The sequence below is a fragment of the Typopeltis vanoorti genome, chromosome 16, assembly GCF_054136105.1.
Source record: "Typopeltis vanoorti isolate ZY-2024b chromosome 16, IOZ_Tvanoo_1.0, whole genome shotgun sequence".
Lineage (NCBI taxonomy): Eukaryota > Metazoa > Arthropoda > Arachnida > Uropygi > Thelyphonidae > Typopeltis > Typopeltis vanoorti.
This window is the reverse complement of record NC_143564.1, coordinates 110,073,622-110,097,757: the sequence shown is the minus strand read 5'-3', so window position 1 is coordinate 110,097,757 and position 24,136 is coordinate 110,073,622. Positions and strand designations below refer to the sequence as shown.

The window sequence follows — 24,136 nt, the reverse complement described above, 5'->3', positions numbered from 1 at the left end:
CTCTTGGACCAACCTGTGACCTTGTAGCAAAATGTTTCCTCTTGCAATTCTTTGTTTGCATTTCATCAGATGCACCACATGTTGTGACAGGTTCTTCGATTACAACCAAATCCGCATGAGGATAGAAAGGAATGTGCTTGTTTCTGGATACATTAGAAAACAATAATTAAGGAGAATCCTAAATTTTATTGGTCTATTTAAATTAATAAAAGGTGTAAATATGTGAAGTAACAGAATAACTGACAATTAGAAGGGAGAGAAAGAACAAGTGTGAATAGAATATAAATACAAAATTCAAAAAATATATATATATACCTAGCTAATAATAAATAGTGGCTGTATACATTAGTGGCTCAGTAAATAACTATACAGTGGGGTTATCCAATGAACTAATAATGGTGACCAGTTGATTCATCTGGGTGTGGAAGGAATAGGTATGGGTTGATGGAGCAGCATACCATATCAAGATAAGGTGTGCTTGTTATGTACTTTTATTTCTACTTATTTATTTTTTATTTATTAATTATTATTTATTTATTTATTATTTTTATTATTTATTTATTTATTAAGAAACTATTTATTTACATTTGATTGTATTTTGCCTTGTTTTTTAAGACATTTTTTACATAGTGATATATTCATCACTATGTAAAATTTCAGTCATCATTGAATTTATCCACTTGTTCGAGAATTCTAGCTTCATCATGAGTTTTTTTTTTCTTTTGGTCAGTGGCTCTTTTACTCTTATCAATAACCTATTATTATTGATACTATACTGCATATATTACTGTTACGTTACGCTATACTAGTATACTGTATATGCCAGTATTTTGTTAGAGATCAATAGACACTTCTTATAATACATAGAAAGATTCATTTTTATTCAGAAATAGATGCATTTTTACTGACTATGTCTATTATTTCTGAAAAGTAGAATGAAAAGGCCCGAAATAATGAAAAACATCCTGTCCCCAATAGACACCATACTGCAGATGCAAGAAAAACAAACAGTTTTTATTGTACCACCATTAAATAAGTTCTTTATTATAAGTACAATAAGTTCTTTAGTAATTATGAGAAAAGTGATATCTGTTTTCACATATTACCTTGAGAGCCTGTTCAAAATTCATTACTTTTTTGCAGCCACGATTGCACATCATGCCTGCATCCATTTTTGGATCCATCATTTCAATTGCAGACATGGCTTCAAACAGTCCAAACCTTAAAATATAAAAGTGTGTAGAAATTAATTGAAAGTGACAAATATATAACCTACCACATTATTTGTACTCACTGATCTATTAAGAAAATTATTCATAATTCTACATTTGACATAGCAAAATACCAGAGGGAAAAAGAAAGAAAAAAAAAAAAAACAGTCTTCCTGTTGAGTTACTCATCTTTATAATAGTTCTCTTACTTCAAAGAAATCTACAGAAAAATTGGGACACACACATATATTGGCACACAATAACATTATCATCCCATCCAATAATATGGTGTCAAAAAATGCTAACAACAGGCTCATAGCAATTGGTTGAGACACTGTTATTAGCAATGTCTCTGTTGAACTATTTATACTCACTTCTTAGAAAACAGCTAAGAAACTACACTCCCTTTTTATATCCTGCTAACACAATAAATCTCTTCTCATTCAAAATATCCATGTACCACAGGGAAAAAAAAAAAAACTTGCTTATACATTGCTTTTAAACCAAACTACAACCTGGTATCTATCTGTTCTCCTAAAGATGCTCTTCATCCCTTGTCGCATATATATGTATAAGGTTTGGTGATTACAAACTGCCTACTATGGAGAAACAGGAAGAATAGTTAGAATCTAGTACACTCATTCAGACAGTGTTGGTTATATATTTTAACAAAGAACTTTACTAGGTTATTAACAACACAGAAGCAAAAAAAAAAATGAAATATTTTGAATCCAATATTTGCCTAACAGTAACAGCATAATGCATAGTAGCAACATAAAACTGTTCACTAAAATTATGAATTAATTGACCAAAATCAATAAATATGTTGTAGTTTGTTGCAATTATTACACCTAACAATAGAGTTCTCCTGAAATACATCAGGCTTGGAATTAGATTCATTATTATTAGACCATTTACAAAGAACTGACTTACTAGAATTTTTAGCTATCTTAAGATCAGATGCCATTTTGAATAACATTTCCTTGACTTTTTTAATATAGTTTTTTTTTTTTTGCTATCTCTCTCCTCTTTCATAAAAGTTTTAAGAGTCTGATTGGTGTGATTCTATGTGCTCTGACTTGGAACAGCAACATAAAGTACCATTATGCTAATTTGAATCATTCCAGTACTGCTTCTTAAAATTTCTCTTCTTTTTCTAAATTTAAAAAAAGGATATTTTTGACCATTACCCTCTTCTTTATTATTATCACCTAAACTAGCTGTGCATGTTTTATTGAATGGGCTTGTATTTGAGTTAGTGGATTGGTATATATCTCTAAACCTTTTTTCGACAGCCTTAGTTAACATTCCTCTAATTATTTTTGTATATACTTCTTTTAATTCATCTTTTACATCTACTTTAAAATGATGAAATATAAGACCATTTCACATTTCTTTTAAACTGAGAAATTGATGAGCTGCTTTTTATTTTAATTTAATAATCCCATCACAGAGCCTACAGAGCACATCAGTGCATATGTAGGATGCTATAGGATTGAGAAAGAAAAAAAACTATTAAAATTTTTCTTGAAAGAGGGACTGTTACAGTTAGTAATCTAATCACTATTGCCATGGAAATAATGATGTAACATTCAAAAATATGGACTTACATTCTTAGCATTTAAAAATCTAATAAACTCTTGAAAGTACTGTATCATAATCGACAGTATATACTACTGTCGATTATGATACAGGGGAGTATCCATTAATATAGGTGAAGCATTCAGTTTTGCCTTTTCTATCAACTAATTTGTAAGTATAATCACCATTTGAAATTCTGACCATCCTCCCATTTCTTTCAAACTGAATGTTAAAATTAAAATGTTTACATTATCACCTTCCAAATATGTAAAAACTTCAAAACTAGGTTTGAATAAAAATAATAAAAAATAATAAAAAATAAAAACTATATGAGGGGATACCCAAAAATAACTGGAATCTTAACTTGGCATGCATTTTCTAGTTAGAGATACTACTGCTAGGCATTGTGAGTGTGTAGTTTTCCACACCAGTCTGACAAGTGGCATCATCCTGTGTGAACTGGTTCCTTGTTCTGGCTACTTTTGTGTTAGTGCTTACAAGCAAGTTTGGTGATTTTGTGATGGCTGACCACAAGGAACAGAGGGTGTGCACATGAAATTTTGTTTTCTTTTAAACAAAAGAAAACCAAATCAAGATGATAAAAACATCAAAACTGTTTGCCAGGTAATCAGTGAAGATATCGTCGAAAGACCACAGTAAGTTTCTGAAATGTGGGGTAGCAGAGATTGGTTACTGCATCACGACAATGCCCTAGCCCACACGGCCTTGTTTGTCCAACAGTTCTTGACAAAAAACAACATGCCGGTTGTTACCCGCCCTCCCTAATTACTCGATCTCTCTATCTCCATGTGACTTTTTTTTTATTCCCACGAAATAAGGCAGCAATTTGTCGACAAAGTAAAAGAAAAGTTGCTGGAGGCCATAAAGAGTATTCCAGTTGAACAGTTCCAGAAATGTTTCTAGTAGTGGGAAAAACGTTGGGATGAGTGCACTGACTCACATGGAGAGTATGTTGAAGGAGACTAGGATATGATATTATACTATTATTATTTATTTTTTTTTTTTTGGGGTACTTCTTGTATTTTATTATGGTTAACTGATTTGTTTTATCAACATGATGATAAAACAATATTTGGCATCATATCCATTAAAGGAAAGATTGTGAGTTAATGAAGTTCTTAATTTTTCTGTGTTACTGGAAATGTTGCAATCTCAGTACCTTACAGTTCTGATTATTCCTACCTTATGCAAGGAATAATGGTGGTGAGAAGAAGCCCAAAGAAATCTACTAATTTGGAGTTTTCTGTGAACTCTATAAGAAAAATTTTTTTCTTCAGCGATTTCTAAGAGAATGTCAAGTAAAGTTAATGTGGAAGACAATATAAAAGATGAAATGAGATCGTAACAGGCTACGAGGCCTAATACAGGATGGGAAGATGATGATGATAATCTATTATTTGTGGTGTCACAACAACTTCGCTGAGATGATTTCATGCATTCCAAAATTATTATCTGGCAGTAGTACACACCAGCCACAAACATATTTTACTATAAGTAAATATAAATTAAAAACACAAGCAGCATTACTTACATTTCATCATGAAGAAGTTCTCCAAGTTTGAGCTCTATAATACAATAAAAAAGCTGATTAAAATGCATTAGGGAAAAACTGAAATAAAGAAAAAAGAAAACACTGATTTCAACAATTATGGTCTTATAAAAAGCAATAGGACTTGCAGATATAAATAAAACATCTTTGATAAAGAGTCAAGAGGCTATTTTTCCGGCGACATACATTAAGTTAATGGGATAATAAATCCCTCATTATTTTAAAGCCGGATACAAAACTCATAGATCGAAATCTAAGAGTTTCATGCCGAAGAACTATCGTTGAGTCCAAGCATAAGTCAACACCTGGGTAGTACAACACTCGGGCAACTCGGAGCAAAGGTGGAGCAAGCTCCATCACTATCCTTAATATTTTCTCATAATGTAAAACGCAGCTCCTAGGAGATGTATTACTGTTTTACATTATGAGGAGAGGTCACTACCCAGACCGGTTTCGACCTTTGAGGTCTCATCAGTGAGTAGGTAGACCTGGAATACCAAGGTTTAAGTGAACCAAACTTACATATACCCCTACTAACGAATTACCAGACCGGTGTACCCATATATTATTATTACTACAATAAAGAGCCAAGAGGCTATTTTTCCGGTGGAGTAAATTAAGTTACGAGGATAATAAATTCCTTATTATTTTAAAGCCTGTATAGTGTTGTACTACACAGGTGTTGACTTACGCTTGGACTCGCCGATAGTTTTTTGGCATGAAACTCTTAGATTTCTATTGAGTTTCGTATCCGGCTTTAAAAGAATGAGGGATTTATTATCCCCTTAACTTAAAACATCTTTATTAAAAGAAATTAATAACATGCTATTTCAGCTTTGCCACTGATAATGTTCTGCTATTTTCAGATTGAAAGTTGGTAATACTGTGCTTCCCATCTTCTTTTCATTTCAAGCATTAATAAGATTTATTACTGAAGAGGACTGTTGACAATAAAAAATAGTTTAGGATGAGAATCTGCCAGCCGCTGCAATGTTCCAATGCTATTCTCTTAAACCACATTTGCATTAACTGCTTTCTAACAGGGAGTATTATAATATTAGGAGGTGTAAACTTTAATTCAACTATGAAAACTCAAGTAATCAGAAACATTACAGTGTATAAAGACAAACACTTCAAAGCTTTTTGAATTCACTTCATAAAATATATGTAGTCTTAGTTCCTACATCAATGATATTCATTTACTTCTCCAATATGCAGAATTATTCTTAATTTTCCCAAGAGAAACTCAAATATCATCTTCTTTGTGTCTTACACATCTCAGTTTTACCAATTAGATATTCTTTGATTTTTTTTTTTTTTTTGGTCCCAAAGGTGGCATTTGTGCAATGCTATATAATGTCAGAAAGTTTCCAACTTAGAATCTCCACGTTCTGATTTTTTATGGCTAAAAATTTCACTGTTCTACTCTATCAATACATTTACTGTTTCCATCAATCTTCTAATACCACTAATCATTCTGAACTATTTTGATTACCTTTCGAAATTTAAATGTTAATTTTCTACAATCCAACTTTACTAATATAAAATTATCTTCTCTGGAAACTTTAATATCCAACTTGGTTCTTCTTTCCCAACTGCATCCAGAGAGTAGAGATGCTGAGGAATTTTATTTATTTAGTTTTTTGTGAATCTTAAGACATGTGAAACAATATGTGTAAGCAACTGGTGTTTACTTACACAAACAATATGTGTAAGCAAATTTCAATATGCTTACACACACATTGAAATTTTATTTATTTAGTTTTTAATGTGAATCTTAAGACATGTGAAACAATATGTGTAAGCACTGGTGATAGATATGCTATCACCAATGAGCTTACACATACTGTTCTGATAACCCACCATATCCCAGTTGCTCCAAAAATACTCTTGATCTCTTTTTATTAGTGGCCCATTTAAGTATACTATGGATGTCCTCTAGATAATTCAGATCACAACTTGATAATGGTTTCTTCTCCTAAAGAACAACATTCTTTGAATATGAAATAATCATGACTTTTTTTTATTTTTTTGCCTCATTTACTTTGTTAGATTTACAGTTTTGAGTTTTCTGAACCAAACATCTATAATGAATGCATCACTAAAACAATACCTATTGATATGGAAACATTCATGCCCCATTCCACATTAAATTCTCATCCCTTATGTAAGCCTTGGTTCACCACCTGAGAAAACTGAGAAAGTACAGTATATTGTACTACACTTTCTGATTTGACAAACCCTGAAACTGAGGTTCTGATAATACTGTAATTTCAATGCTAGTAAATCTCCACCCTGTCCTATTTCTTGCAAAAACACCTTTTCTTCCAGTTTTACTTTTTGCCAGTGTCCAAATATCTGGTCAATTCTAACCTCCAATTCTTGGGTTAACTCTAACTCCCAATCTTTCTTAACCATGCTACCAGCCAGGACGTCTATAGACGTCAAGGTTATCATGGATGAGAAATGCATATTAAAATTGTAATACCACTGATATTACATTGAAATATATGATGGATACGAAGCGTATGAGGATGTGTATTGGATCCATAATGGCCAGTAAGGTGGTTAAGACCAGTTAAACAATACAAGTCCAAATTACAGATCCATGTGAAGCTTCACTTGTAAACTTCTGCTTCTTCTATACCATTCCATAGTACACAACTGTCTAATATACAGAGAGAGAGAGGGAGAGAGGGTTGTAATCTTTCGGGAAGGCAGAGTAGGAAAGACTGTTCCAAAGGACAGAAGGAGATGAAATAAAAGAGGGGGCAGTGAAGTTGTTTTAATGATTTTGGAGGAGAGTGAAGGAATAATAGTGGCCAATTCAGCAGAGCACTGTCCATGAAAGTATCTGTAGAAGAGGCACAAGGCAGAAACTGAATGTCTATGAGTGATTGATTGAAGTGGGTTTGTGAGAAAGGGATCATTAATTAGCCAGATTGCCCTCTTCTGAATAGAATTGAGCAATCTTAGAGAGGATTTTGATGCACCACCCCACATATAGGAGCAATATTCCAATGCAGGGTGGAAAAGTCAACCAACAGGTAGTTTGTTGGTTGACTTTTATCATCTTTCTTTTGGTTGGGCTGGATCTGTTTCCATGTTGTAGGGCAGATGACAGTTGAATAGGATATATTGAAGAGGCAATACAGGATAAGTGTTAGTGCTGAGGGTTATTTTAGCACTTGGGCTTTGTATAGAGTTAGTAGCTGTGAAGGTGTGAAGTAGTGTCAAGCACAAAAAAGTACACCAAACAGTTGTGCCAGAAGGATCGGATGTACAGGTCAGTCCAAGAAGAGAAACTTGAATGTGTTTGGATATCATAGTATTACTGAAGGTAAGGAGGGGGGGGGGGTTGAACTCTTTCTTGCAAGAGATCAGACAGAAATGAGTTTTGGTGTCATTGAAGTTAATAAGATTGTCCTTTCCCAAGTGGGATATAGCTAGGAGATTTGAGTTCAGGTACCAGGTCATGGTAGATCTTGAGGATTCTAATACTTGAGCACCACAAGGTTTGTTGAATGAAAAGGAGGAATGGAGTATACTGTCATTGGCAAAACTATAGATAAGACTGAGAGCAGGGCATTTATATAACCTACAAACAGAACCCTCCGATACTCCTGCATTGGTGGGGAATCTGATAAACCATCCATCATGACACACAATAAGCAGCCAGTGAAAAAGGGCAATCTGGTTGTAGAGTGAGGAAGGCAGACCATACGATGGCAGTTTGTTAAGTAAGTCCCTGTAACAAACCAGATCAAATGCCTTTGAAATGTCGAGGGCAACCATGTGAGTTTCTTAAAATTTCTCCATGGACTGAGTGGAGAGGTGAGTGGTGAAAGCAAGAAGATTGGTTATTAATGACCTTCTCCATAATTTTAGAGAGAACCGAAGCAAGAGCAATTGGACAGTAGTTTGTTGGTTGACTTTTATCACCTTTCTTTTGGTTGGGCTGGATGTGGACTTGTTTCCATGTTGTACGGCAGATGCCAGTTGAATAGGATACATTGAAGAGACAATACAGGATAGGTGTTAGTGTTGGGGCACAGTTATTTTAGCACAACAGGTGTGATACCATCAGAACAATATACCTCATTTGTATTCAGGTTATTAACGATTCTTTGCATTTCTTTTTCTAGAAGACTATGGGAGACATGACGAAAGCCATTCTTGGTGGAGTGGAGGGAACTTTGCCCAGGTCATTAATGTAGGAATTTCAAGAGAAGAGTGATGCCAGTAAGTTGGACTTGTTTTTAGGTGAGGTAAATACAGTACCATCGGGATGTGACAGAGTGGTGAAAACCCGGGTAGGTAGAAGTTGCGCCTAATGGCCTTGGCAAGGGACCAGAAGGTGTAACTGCCAATTGGACATTTGTACGACAAACGTTAAACATCTTCCGCAACCACCTGAACAAACAACACGAGTGCATACATTTTACTATTGAAATTGAAAATCAGTACTCACTTCCTTTACTGGATACACACCACACATCTTCCCTCAGGCAGTCTATCCTTCACTGTCTACTGCTAACCTACAAATACTGGCCAATATATACCTGCTAACTCTTTTCACCACCTTCGCAAAAACTTGGAGTCATTAACCTCCTCAATAACAGAGCTATAGCAATTTTCTCCAATTAACAAGCCCTTAAACAAGAATTACAAATTATTAGTAATACCCCAACTCAACATCACCAGAGTTAAAGATCGGTACTATCAACATAAGAAGCCTGAATGGCAAAGAAATGGAGCTAGCTGAGGAATTAGATAAGTACCAGATCGACATAATAGGGGTGACCGAAACAATAAAGACAAAAAAAAATTGGTGAGATCTTTTGAGTAATAAATACAAAATGTTATATTCAGGCAATAACAATCAAAGAAAAGAGGAGTAGCCATAGTATTCAACACAAAATATGAGGCTAATCTTCTTGAATGGCAGACAGTCTCAAGTAGAGTGATGTGGGCAAATATCAGAATGGGGAATTGGACAATGAGACTTATTTGTGCCTATGGTCCAACAGAAGGTTCTACTAAGGTAGAAGTGGAGGAATTATTTCATGCTTAAGAAAAAGCAACTGACACAATAAAAAAGGAAAAGTTGGTCCTTGATGGGGATCTGAATAGCAGAGTAGGAAATGATTGTGAGACATACAAAAATATTTTGGGAAAATTTGGAGAAAAGAGCAAAGCTAATAATAATGGCAAATACCTGTTGAATTTCGGCTCAGGATATGGACTGGTTATTGCTAACACCATGTTCCAACATAAAAATGTGCACAAATTCACATGGAGAGAAGAGGCAAGGAATAAGAAAAGTATCATTGACTATGTTATTGTTGATAGTGATGTTTTCTCTCTGGTGCAGGACACGAGAGTGAACAGAGGATTTGAAATTGGAAGTGATCACTATTTAGTCTTGTGCAGGATAAAACTGAATTTCATATTGAAAAGAATAACATGTAAGAAAGTTTTAAAGCGAATAAAAGTTGAGCAGCTCTCGGATGCGAACTGTAGACAAAACTTATTGAACAAATATGAAAGAGTTTGAGAATAGGAACCAAACTTGGGAGATTCAGTGCCAAGCCTTGAAGAAAATTCTGATTGATTCAGCCAGAGAGGCATGTGGTGAGGTTGTCTGCAAGGATAGAAAAATAAGAACTCCATGGTGGACACAGGAAGTTAAAGAGGCAGTGAAGGAAAAGAAGAAAGCATATCAAAAGTTCCTGGCAAATAGGTCAGCTTGTGCTCTTAGAGAATACAGAGACAAATGTCAGAAAGCTAAACACTGTGTAAAACGAGCTAAACAAAAGTCATGGGTGGATATTAGCAAGAACATAGAAAATAAATATCAAAAAGGTGGCAAGGTATTCTGGAGGTTGTTGAAGAAGCTTAGAAATGGAGGAAAGAGTGCTGTAAAAGGAGTTAGGGATGATAAAGGTGACATGAAAATAGGAGAAAAAGATATCCTTGAAGTATGGAGTAATTACTTCAAAAAATTGCTAAATGAAACAAGCTAAATGAAAATACCACTGTGCTAAATGATAGCACAGTGGTAAAAAACACTCAACAGGCATATAGTTAGGAATACATATCCATACTTGAAGTAGAAAAAGCCTTCAAAGGCTTGAAATGTGGAAAGGCAGCAGAGTAGATGATATTGGACCAGAAATGCCGAAGTATGGTGGTATAAAAGTCTTACAGTGGCTGCACTGCATAGTTCAAAAGGCCTGGACAGAGGGACGAATTCCCAATGATTGGAGTAGAGCTCTCGTAGTACCCATATATAAAAAGGGAAATAAAACTGAATGTGAGAATTACAGAGGTATTTCCTATTGAGTGTTCCTGGCAAGATTTATGCAAGTATACTTGAGAAACGGTTGAGAAGAATTGCGGAAGAAAAACTTGGTGAAGAACAAGCTGGATTCAGGCAAAATAGAGGCTGTCAGGATCAGATCTTCACTTTATGACAAATAGTTGAGAAAACATGGGAATATAACAAAGATCTGTATTTAAGTTTTGTCGATCTGGAAAAGGCATATGACAAGGTGCCAAGAGAGAAACTATTCAATACGCTACAGTTATATGGTGTCAATGGGCCATTATAACAAGCAATACTTAGTCTTTATTTGAGTTGTAAGTCAGCAGTTAGAATTGAAGGAAGTACAGGAAGATGGTTTAATGTTAAATCTTGTGTAAGACAAGGATGAACATTATCCCCTCTGTTATTCATTATCTATATGGATCACATTATGAAGGAAAGTGGTATTAAAAATGATATCAGAATTGGAGATGTTAATGTCAGCTCTTTGCTTTATGCGGATAATGTTATACTTCTAAATAAATCCACTACAAGTTTGCAAGGTTCCCTCACTAAATTGAATAACTGTTGTAATAGATATGGTATAAAGGTCAGCAATAAAAAGACAAAGACAACGAAAATACGTAGAATCGTTGAAAATGTGAACTGCGTTGTGAACGGAGAACCTGTGGAACAACTAAAACATTTCAGCTACTTATTCACGATTTTTAATGAAGATGATAAATTAAATATGAAAATAGACAACAGAATCAACAAAGTTGGTATGGTAGGAAGTCAAATGAATAAATTCATATGGAATAAGAGAGAAATTAGTCAGAACACTAAATTAGCTGTATACAAGACAGTGTTCAAACCAGTTTTAACTTATGGATCTGAGAGCTGGGTCCGAAGTAAAACACTTGACCAAAGACTAGAGACCACAGATATGAGAGTCCTGAGAAAGATTATAGGCGAGAACAGATGGCATCAATGGCAATATCATATTAAAAATGAGGATATTAGGAAAGAACTTGACATTGTCAGCATCCAGGAATGCTTTAGCAGAGCTAATCTCAGGTGGTATGGTCACTTGAACAGAATGGGAGAGGAAAGATTAGCAAAACATGTGTTCTCTGCCAGGTTGGCAGGAAAACGACCCAGAGGAAGACCAAGATATAGGTGGATTGATACAGTACAAAATGCCTTAGACGATAAAAATATAAGATCTGATAATGTTGGAGTTTTGACAAGTAACAGACTGATTTGGGGGAAAATTGTAGATAGAAAGTTAGTAATGATGTAAAGTTTTCATGTAGTACTATCATATCCTGTACATCCCTTGAGGGTACATGTTAGGAATTTGATGATGATGATGATGATAGTAATACATTTATAAATAATGGCTATACAAAAATGCTATCAATAAAGTTCTTCATAAACTTAATTTAAAAATACATATAATACAGATTTCAATAAAACCATAGCTAACCCATATCCTATGCATTAAAGGGTTATCAGAAAAAGTAGATAGAATTCTATGCCATTATAATCTTAATGCTACTTTTAAACCACCTATAAAATTAAATATATATATATATATATATCAACTCCTCTAAGAATCCTCCCCCTCCCATTGCCTCATCCTGGAGTATACTGTATCCATTGCACCTGTAACTTACCTTATATTGGTGAAACTGGATGTACAATTCCTATCTTTAAAAAAGAACACAAACGACACATTTTTGGTGAAGCAGGCCTCTCAGATCATGCTCTTAACACCCTATACCAAATTGATCGGAAAAGTATCTGTTCTTATACAAAATATTATACAAAAACTTGATATGAATGCAAATTTAAAGAAGCCTGTGAAATTCTGATCGACCATCCTAATCTTAACAATGATGGCATAAAAATCCCAATTATTTGGATGGCACACACATTCAGTCCACCCAGCAAACTCTAAGCAATAATTTAAGCTCTTATTGGCCACCATCGATACTGTTTTGTTCTAATTTATATAAGTACTTATATGAGTACATGTGAGAGCATGATGTTCTCCAGCTTAATTTATTTTTGTAATCAAATAGATAATAATAATAACAACAGGCCTCTAGCATTGATGTAGTAAATTTTTTTTTTCACCAGAGGTCAGGCAAGTAGTTGTCATGGTTGACCAAATTAATGTAACTTTAGCATACTATGTAGATTCTAGTGTAGCTTGTTTCTTTGTATATGTGTATACTCCAGATGATGACCTTAACGTGAAACGTTAAGGTCATCATTAAGGTCATCATCTGGAGACGTCAAGTGATTATTCTGGTTTATAATAATCTGAAGTTTTACTTTAACATGGTAGTTGTTTCCATAATTTTTAATAATGAATACTGATCACCAGGTAACCATAAAGTAAAATATTAGCTTATCATGTAGCACTCTGTCAAATGCCTTTGTAAAAAAAAATAATAATAATAAAAGCAGTAATAAAAGCCTTTCCCTCATCAAATGCTCTGGTCACTTGATTATAAAAAGCAGTCAGATTACTAAACCAAGAGCGCCCCTTAACAAATCCATGCTGACCCCCCACACACACACAAATAACATTACCCTTATCTATCCAATGCATGCAAAATCAAGGACAGTAAATGAGTTGAAGGGGTGGTATGATAAACTTTATGTTCCCTAAGATGGATCCCCACGATGATTCTTGTGGGAGGTCCATCTGAATAATAATAATGGTAAGTACTTGGTGGATTTACATTCAGGACATGGAATAGTCATTACTAACACCATGTTAAATCTAGATATGCAAATTTACATGGAGAGAAGACACAGGAATTAAGAAAAGTCTCACAGGCTATGTTATCATTGAAAGAGATCCTCACACTGATTCTGATTCAGGACATAAAAGCATACAAAGGATTAGAAACAGAAATTAGTTTTGTGCAGGATAAAAATGAATTTCATATTGAAAAAATGCAAGGGTTTGAAAATAAGACAAATCTTGGCAGACTGAAGAAAACATTAATTTATCCAAAGAGGCATGTGGTGAAGATGTCTGCAAGGATAGAAAACTCAGAACTCCACAGTGGACTAAAGAAATTAAAAAACAGTCATGAAAGAAGAGAAAAAGGTAAAAAAGCAAAGTAATGTGTAAAAGTACCTTAAAAAAAAGTCATACAAAGATTCTGATAAGAATAGAGAAGATAAATATCAGGAAGCTGACAAAATGTTCTGGAGGCTACTGAAAAAGCTTAGAAATGGAGGAAGAATTACTGTAAAAGGAATCAAAAATGATAAAGTAGCATGAAAACTGAAGATAAAGATATTTTGGTTATTTGGAGTAATTTGAAAGAATGCTAAATGAAAGAATAAACAGTGAAAGAACAGTGAGAAATTGTTCAAGAAGATCACAATCAGGAGTGCATTCAATACTTGACATAGAAAAACTTGGAGAATGGCATGTAATCAGAGTTGTTAAGATTTGGATGATGTTATAAAGTTTAACAAGTTATGAGAAAACATATGATCAATTTAAATCTACTGAAGCAGATCTAGTATATTTTAAATCTGCTGTGTAACTAGTAAAACAGCATGGGTAAGCAAGGCCAGACATTTTAGATTCTAAAAATTTGATGTAGTCTTGATTTTCTTGGATTCCAATCTCAGCAAAACAGCCCATCTGTCCAAACTAAAGAAGTCAACATAACAGGGCACTTGACAGACACTAGGCAAGAAGTGAGATGGTAATTTATCTTTCATGGATGGTAGAAAAGAAGACAGTTTCCAAGCTAGTTTGAAGGTGGCATATGGATAGATTATACCTGAAGAACCTGTAGTGTTTGTTCCAATGTTTCTTTAAGATAGGATGTGGAAATTCTTTTTACATCAGATTGCAGTCTGATTGAGAGATTATATCTAATTAATAATTTTCTACATGGCAATACATTAGTAGTCGAGGGGATTTTTATTTTATTCAATTCTTTCAACATAAAGGAACAGGAAGACAGATTGCATGAGTCTAATATGAGAGTTTGATAATATCTGTCTGATGTGATGGATGATAGTGTTAAGATGGACAGATGCATCTACCAGTGAAGGAAATTTTCTATATACAGAAAATTGAATACTATCTGTAGGAGTACAGATTATTAAAGTAAACAGAAAGGGAAGACTTACTGCATTCACTTTCAATATGAACTTCACACATGAGTACATGAAATTTATTTTTCATGTACTCATGAAAAATAAATTATTCATTATTAAAAAATTCATCATCCAGAAATTGTAGAAATTCTATCTCTGAGTGGGACCAAACTGCAAAGATATTATCCACAAATCAAACCAAGATATCAGGTTGAGAGAAGGTGCTTATGCTATATAAAATAATCAGCCAAAGCTGGTGAGATAGAACTACCCACAGCTATTTCTTCAATAATTTATTTAATTTCTTTATTTGGTGAATTCAAACAGGCTAACAATATCTTCAATAACAATAAGTAAAAATGGCTATCCACCATATGAAAAATGACCAATCACCAGAAATTGACGGTATAAAATCTGATGAATTAAAAATGGGCGGACAAATATTCTTTAAAGCTGTAGCAGAAAGATTTACCTGATATATACAATTAAGGAAAGTACATGCTGAAAGGAAAACATCAAAGATGTTTTCCTTTCAGCATGTACATTTCCAAACACCATAATTCTGCAGAAAAAAGGTAATAAAGAAGACATCAGTAACTACAGACCCATCTGTCTATTAGTACACATATAAAATATTCACCAGAGTCATCCTAAACAGAACACAAACTTCCATCAACGAAAACAGCTGCAAAGAACAGGCTGGTTTTTTCAAAAAAGGCTTTTCAACAATAGATCATATTCAAACTATTACTCAGCTAATAGAAAGATGCAGAGAATACCAGATTCCACTTCGTCTTCTTTTTATAGAGTCGTCTTCTTTTTATATTTGACAGTGTTGAACATAACGCAGTATTCCAAGCTTTAACAGAACAAGGTGTAGAAAAAGCATACATTCAACTCATAAAAGATATCTACAAAGAAGGCACAACAAATATCACCCTTTTCAATCACCTGATTAAAATTAACTTAAGTAGAGGAGTACGTCAGGGTGATGTCTTATCACCTAATCTCTTCACATCTACTCTGGACAGCATCATTCGAAAAACTGACATGAAAGATGGAATAAACATTGATGGTGAAATGTTAAATATCCTACTATTCACAAATGATGTGGTATTGATATCTCACTCACCCAAACTCTTAGAATCAACACTGAATAACATAAGCCAAAACTGCCAAAAAATTTGATTGGAAATACATCCGGACAAAACAAGATGGATGAAAAACAAATACTGTAAAGATTATACATCACTCTAGAATCCCACACCATTGAAAAAGTTGAAGATTATTTCTACTTCGGCCAGTCCATAAAAATGAATAATGACATATTAGATGAAATAGCAAGGAGTAAAAGAGCTGGAGAGCCTTTAACAAAATAAAATCAACAATTACCAACCAAAACATAGATATAGAAATAAGAACCCATCTTTTCAATAGTCACATCTTACAGCATTAACTTATGGCAGTGAAACATGGAACACAACTTTAAAAGAAGAACAAAGCTTATTAACAACTCAACATGCAATAGAAAGAAGAATGTGCAATATAAACAAAATAGACCACATAAGACACACAGAAATCAGGAAGAAGTCTGGACTCACAGATGTAATAAAAGCAATCTACAAGAGCAAAAGAAGATGGGTAGGACATCTCACCAGAATGAGAGACAACAGATGGACAGTCAGAGTTACAAACTGGTATCTGAGAGATACCAAAAGGAAACCTGCAAGACCAGCCTTAAGGTGGGAAGAACCAATGATTAAGAAAGTTGGAAGAAAATGGAGAAGAAAGGCCCAAGACAGGAACAGCTGGACTCTTTACGACCTGCAATCATGGAAAAATCCTGACTGAAATCACAGGTCCATCAGGGTAATCAACGTAAACAATATCTTCAGGAAAATTAGTTTGCAAGAATTGAAAAATTTCCTCATCTGGTATGTTGATGAATCGGGAAACTGCATTAAAAGAACCATTATTTCAGAAAACACATATCTTTAATTTCATCGTTGAAATCAAAGCTGTTTTTAATGAGAATTAGCATGGTGAGTGAGGTTTCAACGATTAGATAGATATTTAACAAGACAATAAGTGGAAGAACCAATAGAGAAGGCACATCAAATAAGTGGTATCGGTGGAAATGGAAACAACTATAGATCCAGAAATAAGCTTCTATGTTTGTATACAAATGCTAGAAGTGTAAGAAACAAAGCAAATGAAATGATTACATTAAATGAGTCTGTTCACCCAAAAACTAGTGGAAAAAGTGAGACATGGTTGGATGAGGATGACATCCTGACAGCAATGGAGAGATGGAAGATGATGTGTTTCGTGAGGATAGAAAGGGCAAAAAGGGCAAAAGGTAGTGCTATTAATGAAAGAGAAAGAGTTATATCCATACAAGGTAGAGATGCAAGAGGGAAATAGTGCCAGTGGTTTTGAGGCAGCATGGTGTGAGATAGAGGTGAATAGAATGAAATACTTAGTTGGATGCTGTTATTGACCTGGTGAGGTGGATGGTAGTGACTATGAAATGTATAATCAAATTAGCCAAGCAAATAAGAAATGGGTGATCATTATGGGTGATTTTAATTATGGCAATATAGACTGAGATGATGAGATAGAAACTGGAAGTAAAGACAACGAGTTTCTTGAGATTTTGAGGGAAACTATCTCAGACAGTATGTAACAGAGGGCACATCGTCAGAGGATGTAATTATAAATGAGGTGTCAAATCGCCCTCCAGTTGGTGAGAGTGACCATGAAGTGATTACCTGGGTGGTTGCCAGCAGTGTGAGGACCTCTGTGAGAAAAGAGTATATGTAGAACTACAAGGCTGGTGATTATGAGGAGCTCAGGAGACAGCTTACAGGTGCAGCATGGAATGAGGAGTTAGTTGGAAAAAAGATCAATGCAGCTTTGGGGATATTCAAAAACTATCTAGTAGAAGCAATGTCTAAATGTATGTATTCCAAGGGTCAGAAGGTTAAATAAGGTAGGTGTTAAATGGATGAATGAAGATATTAAGCAAGCGATACAGAGAAAAAAGGCATTCTGGAGGCAGCTTAAGAGAAGTGGTAATAATCAATTCCATGAGGATTACAAGGAACAGGCAAGAAGAGTGACTTGGTTGGTAAGTGAAGTATGAGCAGCAGTTAGCTAATGAAGGCAAAAAGAATCCTAGGGATTTCTTTCAATATGTAGCTAGCAAAAAAAAAAGAGAATGATTATGGAACGAATGACACTGATTGGAGAAAATGGTATAAGAACAACTGCTATGGAAAAAAAAAAAGCAGAGATAATTAATGAGCAGTTCATAAAGGTCTTTCATTCTTGTGAATGTGACATCATGGAGAGATTGAGATCAGTTGATGATGGGGAGAAGAGACTGACTGTAAATGAGAAAGAGGTGTGTGTGGAATTGAGTAAACTTCATGTTATTAAGGCTGTGGGACTTGATAGTATATCAGCACACATTCTGAAGGAATGTGCCAGGGAGTTGACATCTACCTTGACATATTTTTTTAATATGAGTGTTGCATTGGTTCAAGTTCCAAAGGAGTGGAAGGAGGGTAAGATAGTGCTGCTTCATAAGAGAGGTGACAGAACTCAACCATCAAATTATAGGCATATCTGTGTGTCAGGTGTTGTTGTGATTAAGGTGTTGGAGATGCTGGTGGGAACTAGGATCCAGAATTATGTTGAAAACAATGGTATTATCTTTGATGGAAAGCATGGATTTGCTAAAGGGAGGTCATGTTTTAGTAATATACTTACTTATTACCATAAGGTAATGGCTTCCTTGGACAGAGAAGAGGGATACACAGTAGTATACACACCTAAATTTTGTGAAGGCTTCTGATAGATTGCTGCATGATAAGTTGATAGTCAAACTACAGCAGATAGGGCTGGATATTAGTGCATTGGATTGGAGACTGGTTATCTGATATGTATCAGCAAGTTGTGTATGGGGGAGCAATATCCTGGAATATGAAAGTCACTAGTGGTGTGCATCTGGGGTCTGTTTTAGGGCCATTGCTGTTTAACCTGTATGTTAATGATATTGGTGAAGATTTGGATGGGGATATTCAGTTATGTGCAGATGATGCAAAGTTGGGACAAACTATGACAAGTAGAGATGATGTTGTGGCCTTACAAGACTTGAATAAATTGAGTGAATGGGCACAGGAATGGGGATGCCAGTTCAATGCTGCAAAATGTAAGGTTTTAAAATTTGGGAAACAAAGATGGGATGTAGAATTTGCGCTTGTGGAGATATATTGTTGGAGGTGTAGGAAATCAGAGATCTTGGGTTGACGGTGGATAAGAATCTGAAATTTAGGGGACGCAATGCCAAAATTGTGAGGACCACACAAAAAATTCTGGGGAATGATGTAGAGGACACTGACTTGTAGAAGTAAGGAGATTCTTGTTCCACTGTATAAAGCTTTATTAAGCCACACATAGATTTGTTCACCTTGGTTTTCAAAAGGACAAAGAGATGTTGGAAAGGGTTCAGAGGTGACTGACTAAGGTAGTTTCTGATCTCTGGAATGTCGAATATGAGGAAAGATTGAGAAGATGTAATTTACAGAGTCTAGTGGATAGAAGGAAGAGGGGGTGATATGATAGAGACCAATAAGTTAGTAAAATAGCTGTGTTTCCAAAACTTTTCCTACGACAGAACACTTCACAAATCCTGAAATTTTCACGGAACACCTTGGTTATTTTGTAATTAATTGTTAATTTAGCTGATTTTTGTTATTAATTAACAATTGATCATTAATTACACAGTCCAACACAATTTTTGCTGACTTTTATACGAGACTTGTTTTTTACTAATTTGGGTGCGCTGATTTCAAATATCAAACCCATTTTTCTCTATCACGTCAGGTTTTTCCTCTATAGCATTTTCTTTTTACTAATTTGTAAGTTTTTGATAGTTTTAAGGAGGCAGTACTATTAAGAGGATCAAAAAAATCGACTTTTTAATATTATTTTCTGAAAGTATGTACTTTTAAAAATCTGTTCCTAACTTTTTATCAAGAAATTCGAAAAATTCCCGAAGATATAGCCTATTATTCAAAGCGGTGCGCAGATCAGAATCGGAGCGCTCACCGCTCTCGCTTGTTAGTAAACGAATAAATGCGTAAGAACCTGCAATGGCACGTACTGGCGCTTTGAATGCGAGAGAGGCTGATAATTAGATACATAACTACTTAACAATATTCATTAAAAATTACAAGAATATTTATAAAAAAATAACAATTTTACTTACACATGAGTTTCAGGGAATAAATTTTTGTTTGTAGCAATTTCTGCTGTGCGTTTTGTTTTGGCAATCCCTTTGAATACTCCAACAGCAGTCGCCATCATGTGAGAATCCCATCTTCCTTGGTACCGATCTTCCATAGTTTTAAGTCTTGATGAAATCTTTTGCCTTGTTCATCGCTTACAGCACCTAAATTCTCGGGAAATCTATCAAGATGACTGTATAGGAAATGAAGCTTTATACTGATGTTGCAACCTAGGCGCTGAAAATTTTCAAGCATTGTTTCCACTAGATCTTTGTAATTGCACGCTTTTTTGTTTCCAAGAAAATTATTCGCAACCATCGTAAATGAAGTCCAGGCCTCTTTCTCAATTTCGTTCATAGAGGTGATGAAATTTGGGTCTCTCATTAAAGTTCTAATTTGCAGTCCATCGAATACACCGGCTTTAATTTTTTCATATGTATTGGAAACAGTCACCTTGTAAATCTAAAGCTTTAACATACTGCTTCATAAGACCTAGTTTGATGTGTAGAGGTGGAAAAATGATTTTTTCTCTGTCGATTAAAGGTTGATTTATAACATTCTGTTCTCCAACATTTAAGAATATGCAAAGTTTCCGTGTTTTCTATGCTTCTGGGATAGTTGAGCTAGAAACCAACACTGGAGTCAGAAACATTGGCCTCTTAGAATATCCTTAAATGTTGGAGAACAGAATGTTATAAATAAAACTCTTTGAAAGCCAAGTAAAAAGTTCACCATTTTAAGATCCACACAGATGATCCAGTTATGGTCTGTATATTTTAATAACTTCAGAACCTTTTTAATGTCCTCATATGTTTCCTTTAAGTGGACTGAATATCCAATAGGAATTGAGCCATATACATTCCCATTGTGTAGTAAGACACACTGGAGACTTCTGCTTGAACTGTCGATAAATAAATGCCAATCATTTGGTTGATATTGTACAACACTCATTTCAGTTAGTAAACCTGACACATTGTTACAGTAAACAAACCCACACTCGTGTTTAAAATATTGTACAAGATTACTTTCCCTGCTACGATAAAAAGTTATCTTCGTATCTTGCTCCAGTAAGTTTTTTTCATTTAATCTTGAAGCTAACAATTCTGATCATTCCTTTGATAGGCCCAAATCTCTTACTAAGTCATTCAATTCTGCTTGAGTAAAACGTTGCAGTCCAGAACTAGAAATTAAATTTTCATTGTCTAAATCAACATCCGGGTCTTGCTCCTCAAGAACATCTGGCATATCCCGATCATGCTCGTTCTCAAGTAAAGGAAGTCCTTTATAAATTGGCACGGCTATTTCATTGAAATGAGCAACTGGCCGAATTGCTGAGTCGAGATTTGGATACACAATTTTTTTCTTATTCTTCTTATTATAACCAGAAGTCTGAACTAAACAAAAATAGCAATCATCTACGTGATTTTTCGGTTCACGCCAAATCATTGGAATGCCAAAAGCTAATTTTTGGCGTTTTCCCTTGCTCCACTGTCGTAAATTTTCTACACATGACTTACACACTTTATTTGGAGCCCATGAATTGTCCTGATCTGCAAGTTTTACATCAAAGTATGCAAAGTACACTTTCTTAACGAAATCAGTGATATTTGTCTTTTGACTGGGAACAGTAAAGCTGACACAAATGTAGTAGAAGGAATCTACACTATTGACACATTTTCGAGTAGTAGACATGATGTATTTTCTTAACTGCCGACTAACATGCAATTAACAAGACAAAAAAAACCAGAGACTTTATTGAAACGTTATAAGCGCTCGCCATACTTTCACGATCGATTAACGATTGACTGATTTCGATCGTTCTTTGTCCGCTATGACCATATAGCATTCATTTGTTTTAGGCAGTTTTCATCGCCTACTTTTCGTCACCTAAATGTATTAGGTCGGTTATCGGCATCTCTCGCATTCAAAGTGCCAGTATGTGCCGTTGCAGGTTCTTACGCATTTATTCATTTACTAACAAGCGAGAGCGGTGAGCGCTCCGATTCTGATCTGTGCACCGCTTTGAATAATAGGCTATATCTTCGGGAATTTTTCGAATTTCTTGATAAAAAGTTAGGAACAGATTTTTAAAAGTACATACTTTCAGAAAATAATATTAAAAAATCGATTTTTTTGATCCTCTAAATAGTACTGCCTCCTTAAAACTATCAAAAACTTATAAATTAGGAAGAAGAAAATGCCATAGAGGAAAAACCTGACATGATAGAGAAAAATGGGTTTGATATTTGAAATCAGCACACCCAAATTAGTAAAAAAACAAGTGTCAGATCATAATCAGAAGAAAAAAAATTTTTTTTTGTTGGCCACTGTTATTAATTAATTAAACATCAATTAAACATAAACATCATTAAATTAATTTGTGCTGATTATCCCATTCTGATCACCAAAAATTTATAATATTATTTATAAGTACAGGTAACAATCGTATAACATGATAATTATACAACGTGTTTCGATATAAGACGGTCTACAAACTATAGTAACTCTTTATCTTTTCATATATTTTTCAACGCACGACTTAAAAATCAAATTTTATCTTCGTTAAATTTGCGTCTGCCCGTATCGTGCATGTAGTTATAAGTAGCAAATTTATATTAGGGGAAATACCCTCTTAGCATGCATGTACGTAAATTGTTTACCGTATAAAGTATTTATTGTTGAAAATTGTTTTCGTTTTCTGCCAGGAAAGCGCATTAAAAATCATAAGTGTGTTAATCTCAAGCTGAGCACTTTATTTTTTGGTGAGTAGCATACAATATGTAATGCTTTTTTTTATATAAAAAAAATATTTTTATAGTAATGGCCATTTAGAGCACTTTTGCGATATGGTTGAAAATGAAATTAGTGAATTAATTGATGGAGAAATAGATTTAAACGAGGAGGAACAGGTACAATTAATAGATGACGTCGAACCAAATGGCAGGGAAAGTTCTGCCAAAGATTCTGATTGTGATGAATCCGTTAAAGAATTCAGTTTAAAGAAATTAGCAGAAGGATTGGACTTGGCAAGAAAGTTACTTTATGGATAATGATCTCCCAATGGAGAGCTGCAGAAAATTCACGAGACAATTGGATATTTCTTTAGCTCTGTATTGTGAACTTAATAAAAAATTGCAGCATAGTGGTAAGCAAGGTCTTATTACTGACTTCTTGATAACTAAACCAACCAAAGTATGCAATGAGAATTATACAAATGATGTCCAAAAGATTTCAAGTGATGACGACGTCCAGCCATTCATAAATAAAGAACAGCTACGAAATGTTAGTTTTGAAGAGAGTGATGACGATTAAAATATACACTTTATTAGAGCACTATTACATCCCATATTTTGCCTAAAGCATTTATGTATTATGTGCAATAAAGTTTACATATAATTTATAATTTTTTATAATTTTATACTATGTCTTAAATTTGGTGTTGTGGTGTGTGGCAGAATGAAGGTTGAAGTACTGGACGTGGGTAGAAGGAACGACAGGATCATGCGAATGAAATTGGGTCTTGGAGAAGAGCGGGTGGTCGTATTATGTGTATATGCCCCGCAAGTTGGTTGTACAGCAGAGGAAAAAGATGAGTTCTGGAACGTGTTAGATGAAGAAATGAGGGAATTGGAAGAAAATGAGATGATGATTGTCGGAGGAGACTTGAATGGGCACATAGGAAGACAGAATAGAGACTGTGAAAGGGTGCATGGTGGCCACGGAGTGGGAATGATGAACCAGGAAGGGGGAGGGTTGTGAACTTTGCAGTAGCGTTTGATCTGGCAATTGTGAACTAGTTTTTCTTCAAGAGGGAAGAACATTTGATAACATTTAGAAGTGGTAACAACAGCTCACAAATTGACTACATTTTGACTAGAAGAAAACATCTTAAGGTTATGACAAATTGTAAAGTAATTCCAACAGATCAAGTAGCACAACAACACCGACTGCTGTGCGCAGACTTTAAAATAAGATCGAAGATAAGAACTTCTGGTTGCCATGGGATGAAGACAATTAAGTGGTTTCGCTT

General features: G+C 34.6%; 1 protein-coding gene across 2 annotated transcripts in view; it reads right to left on the bottom strand.

Moving 5' to 3' along the window:
- Naa35 (N-alpha-acetyltransferase 35) overlaps window positions 1-24,136 on the bottom strand; it is a 440,678-nt gene that overhangs the window by 378,727 nt on the left and 37,815 nt on the right. For both annotated transcript variants that reach the window (XM_090406587.1, XM_090406588.1), the window contains exons 3-4: window positions 4,345-4,378; window positions 1,107-1,221 (exon numbers count right to left, since the gene is read on the bottom strand). In XM_090406587.1, the coding sequence (XP_090262713.1) occupies window positions 1,107-1,221; window positions 4,345-4,378 (149 nt within the window). The remainder of the gene's footprint in view (window positions 1-1,106; window positions 1,222-4,344; window positions 4,379-24,136) is intronic.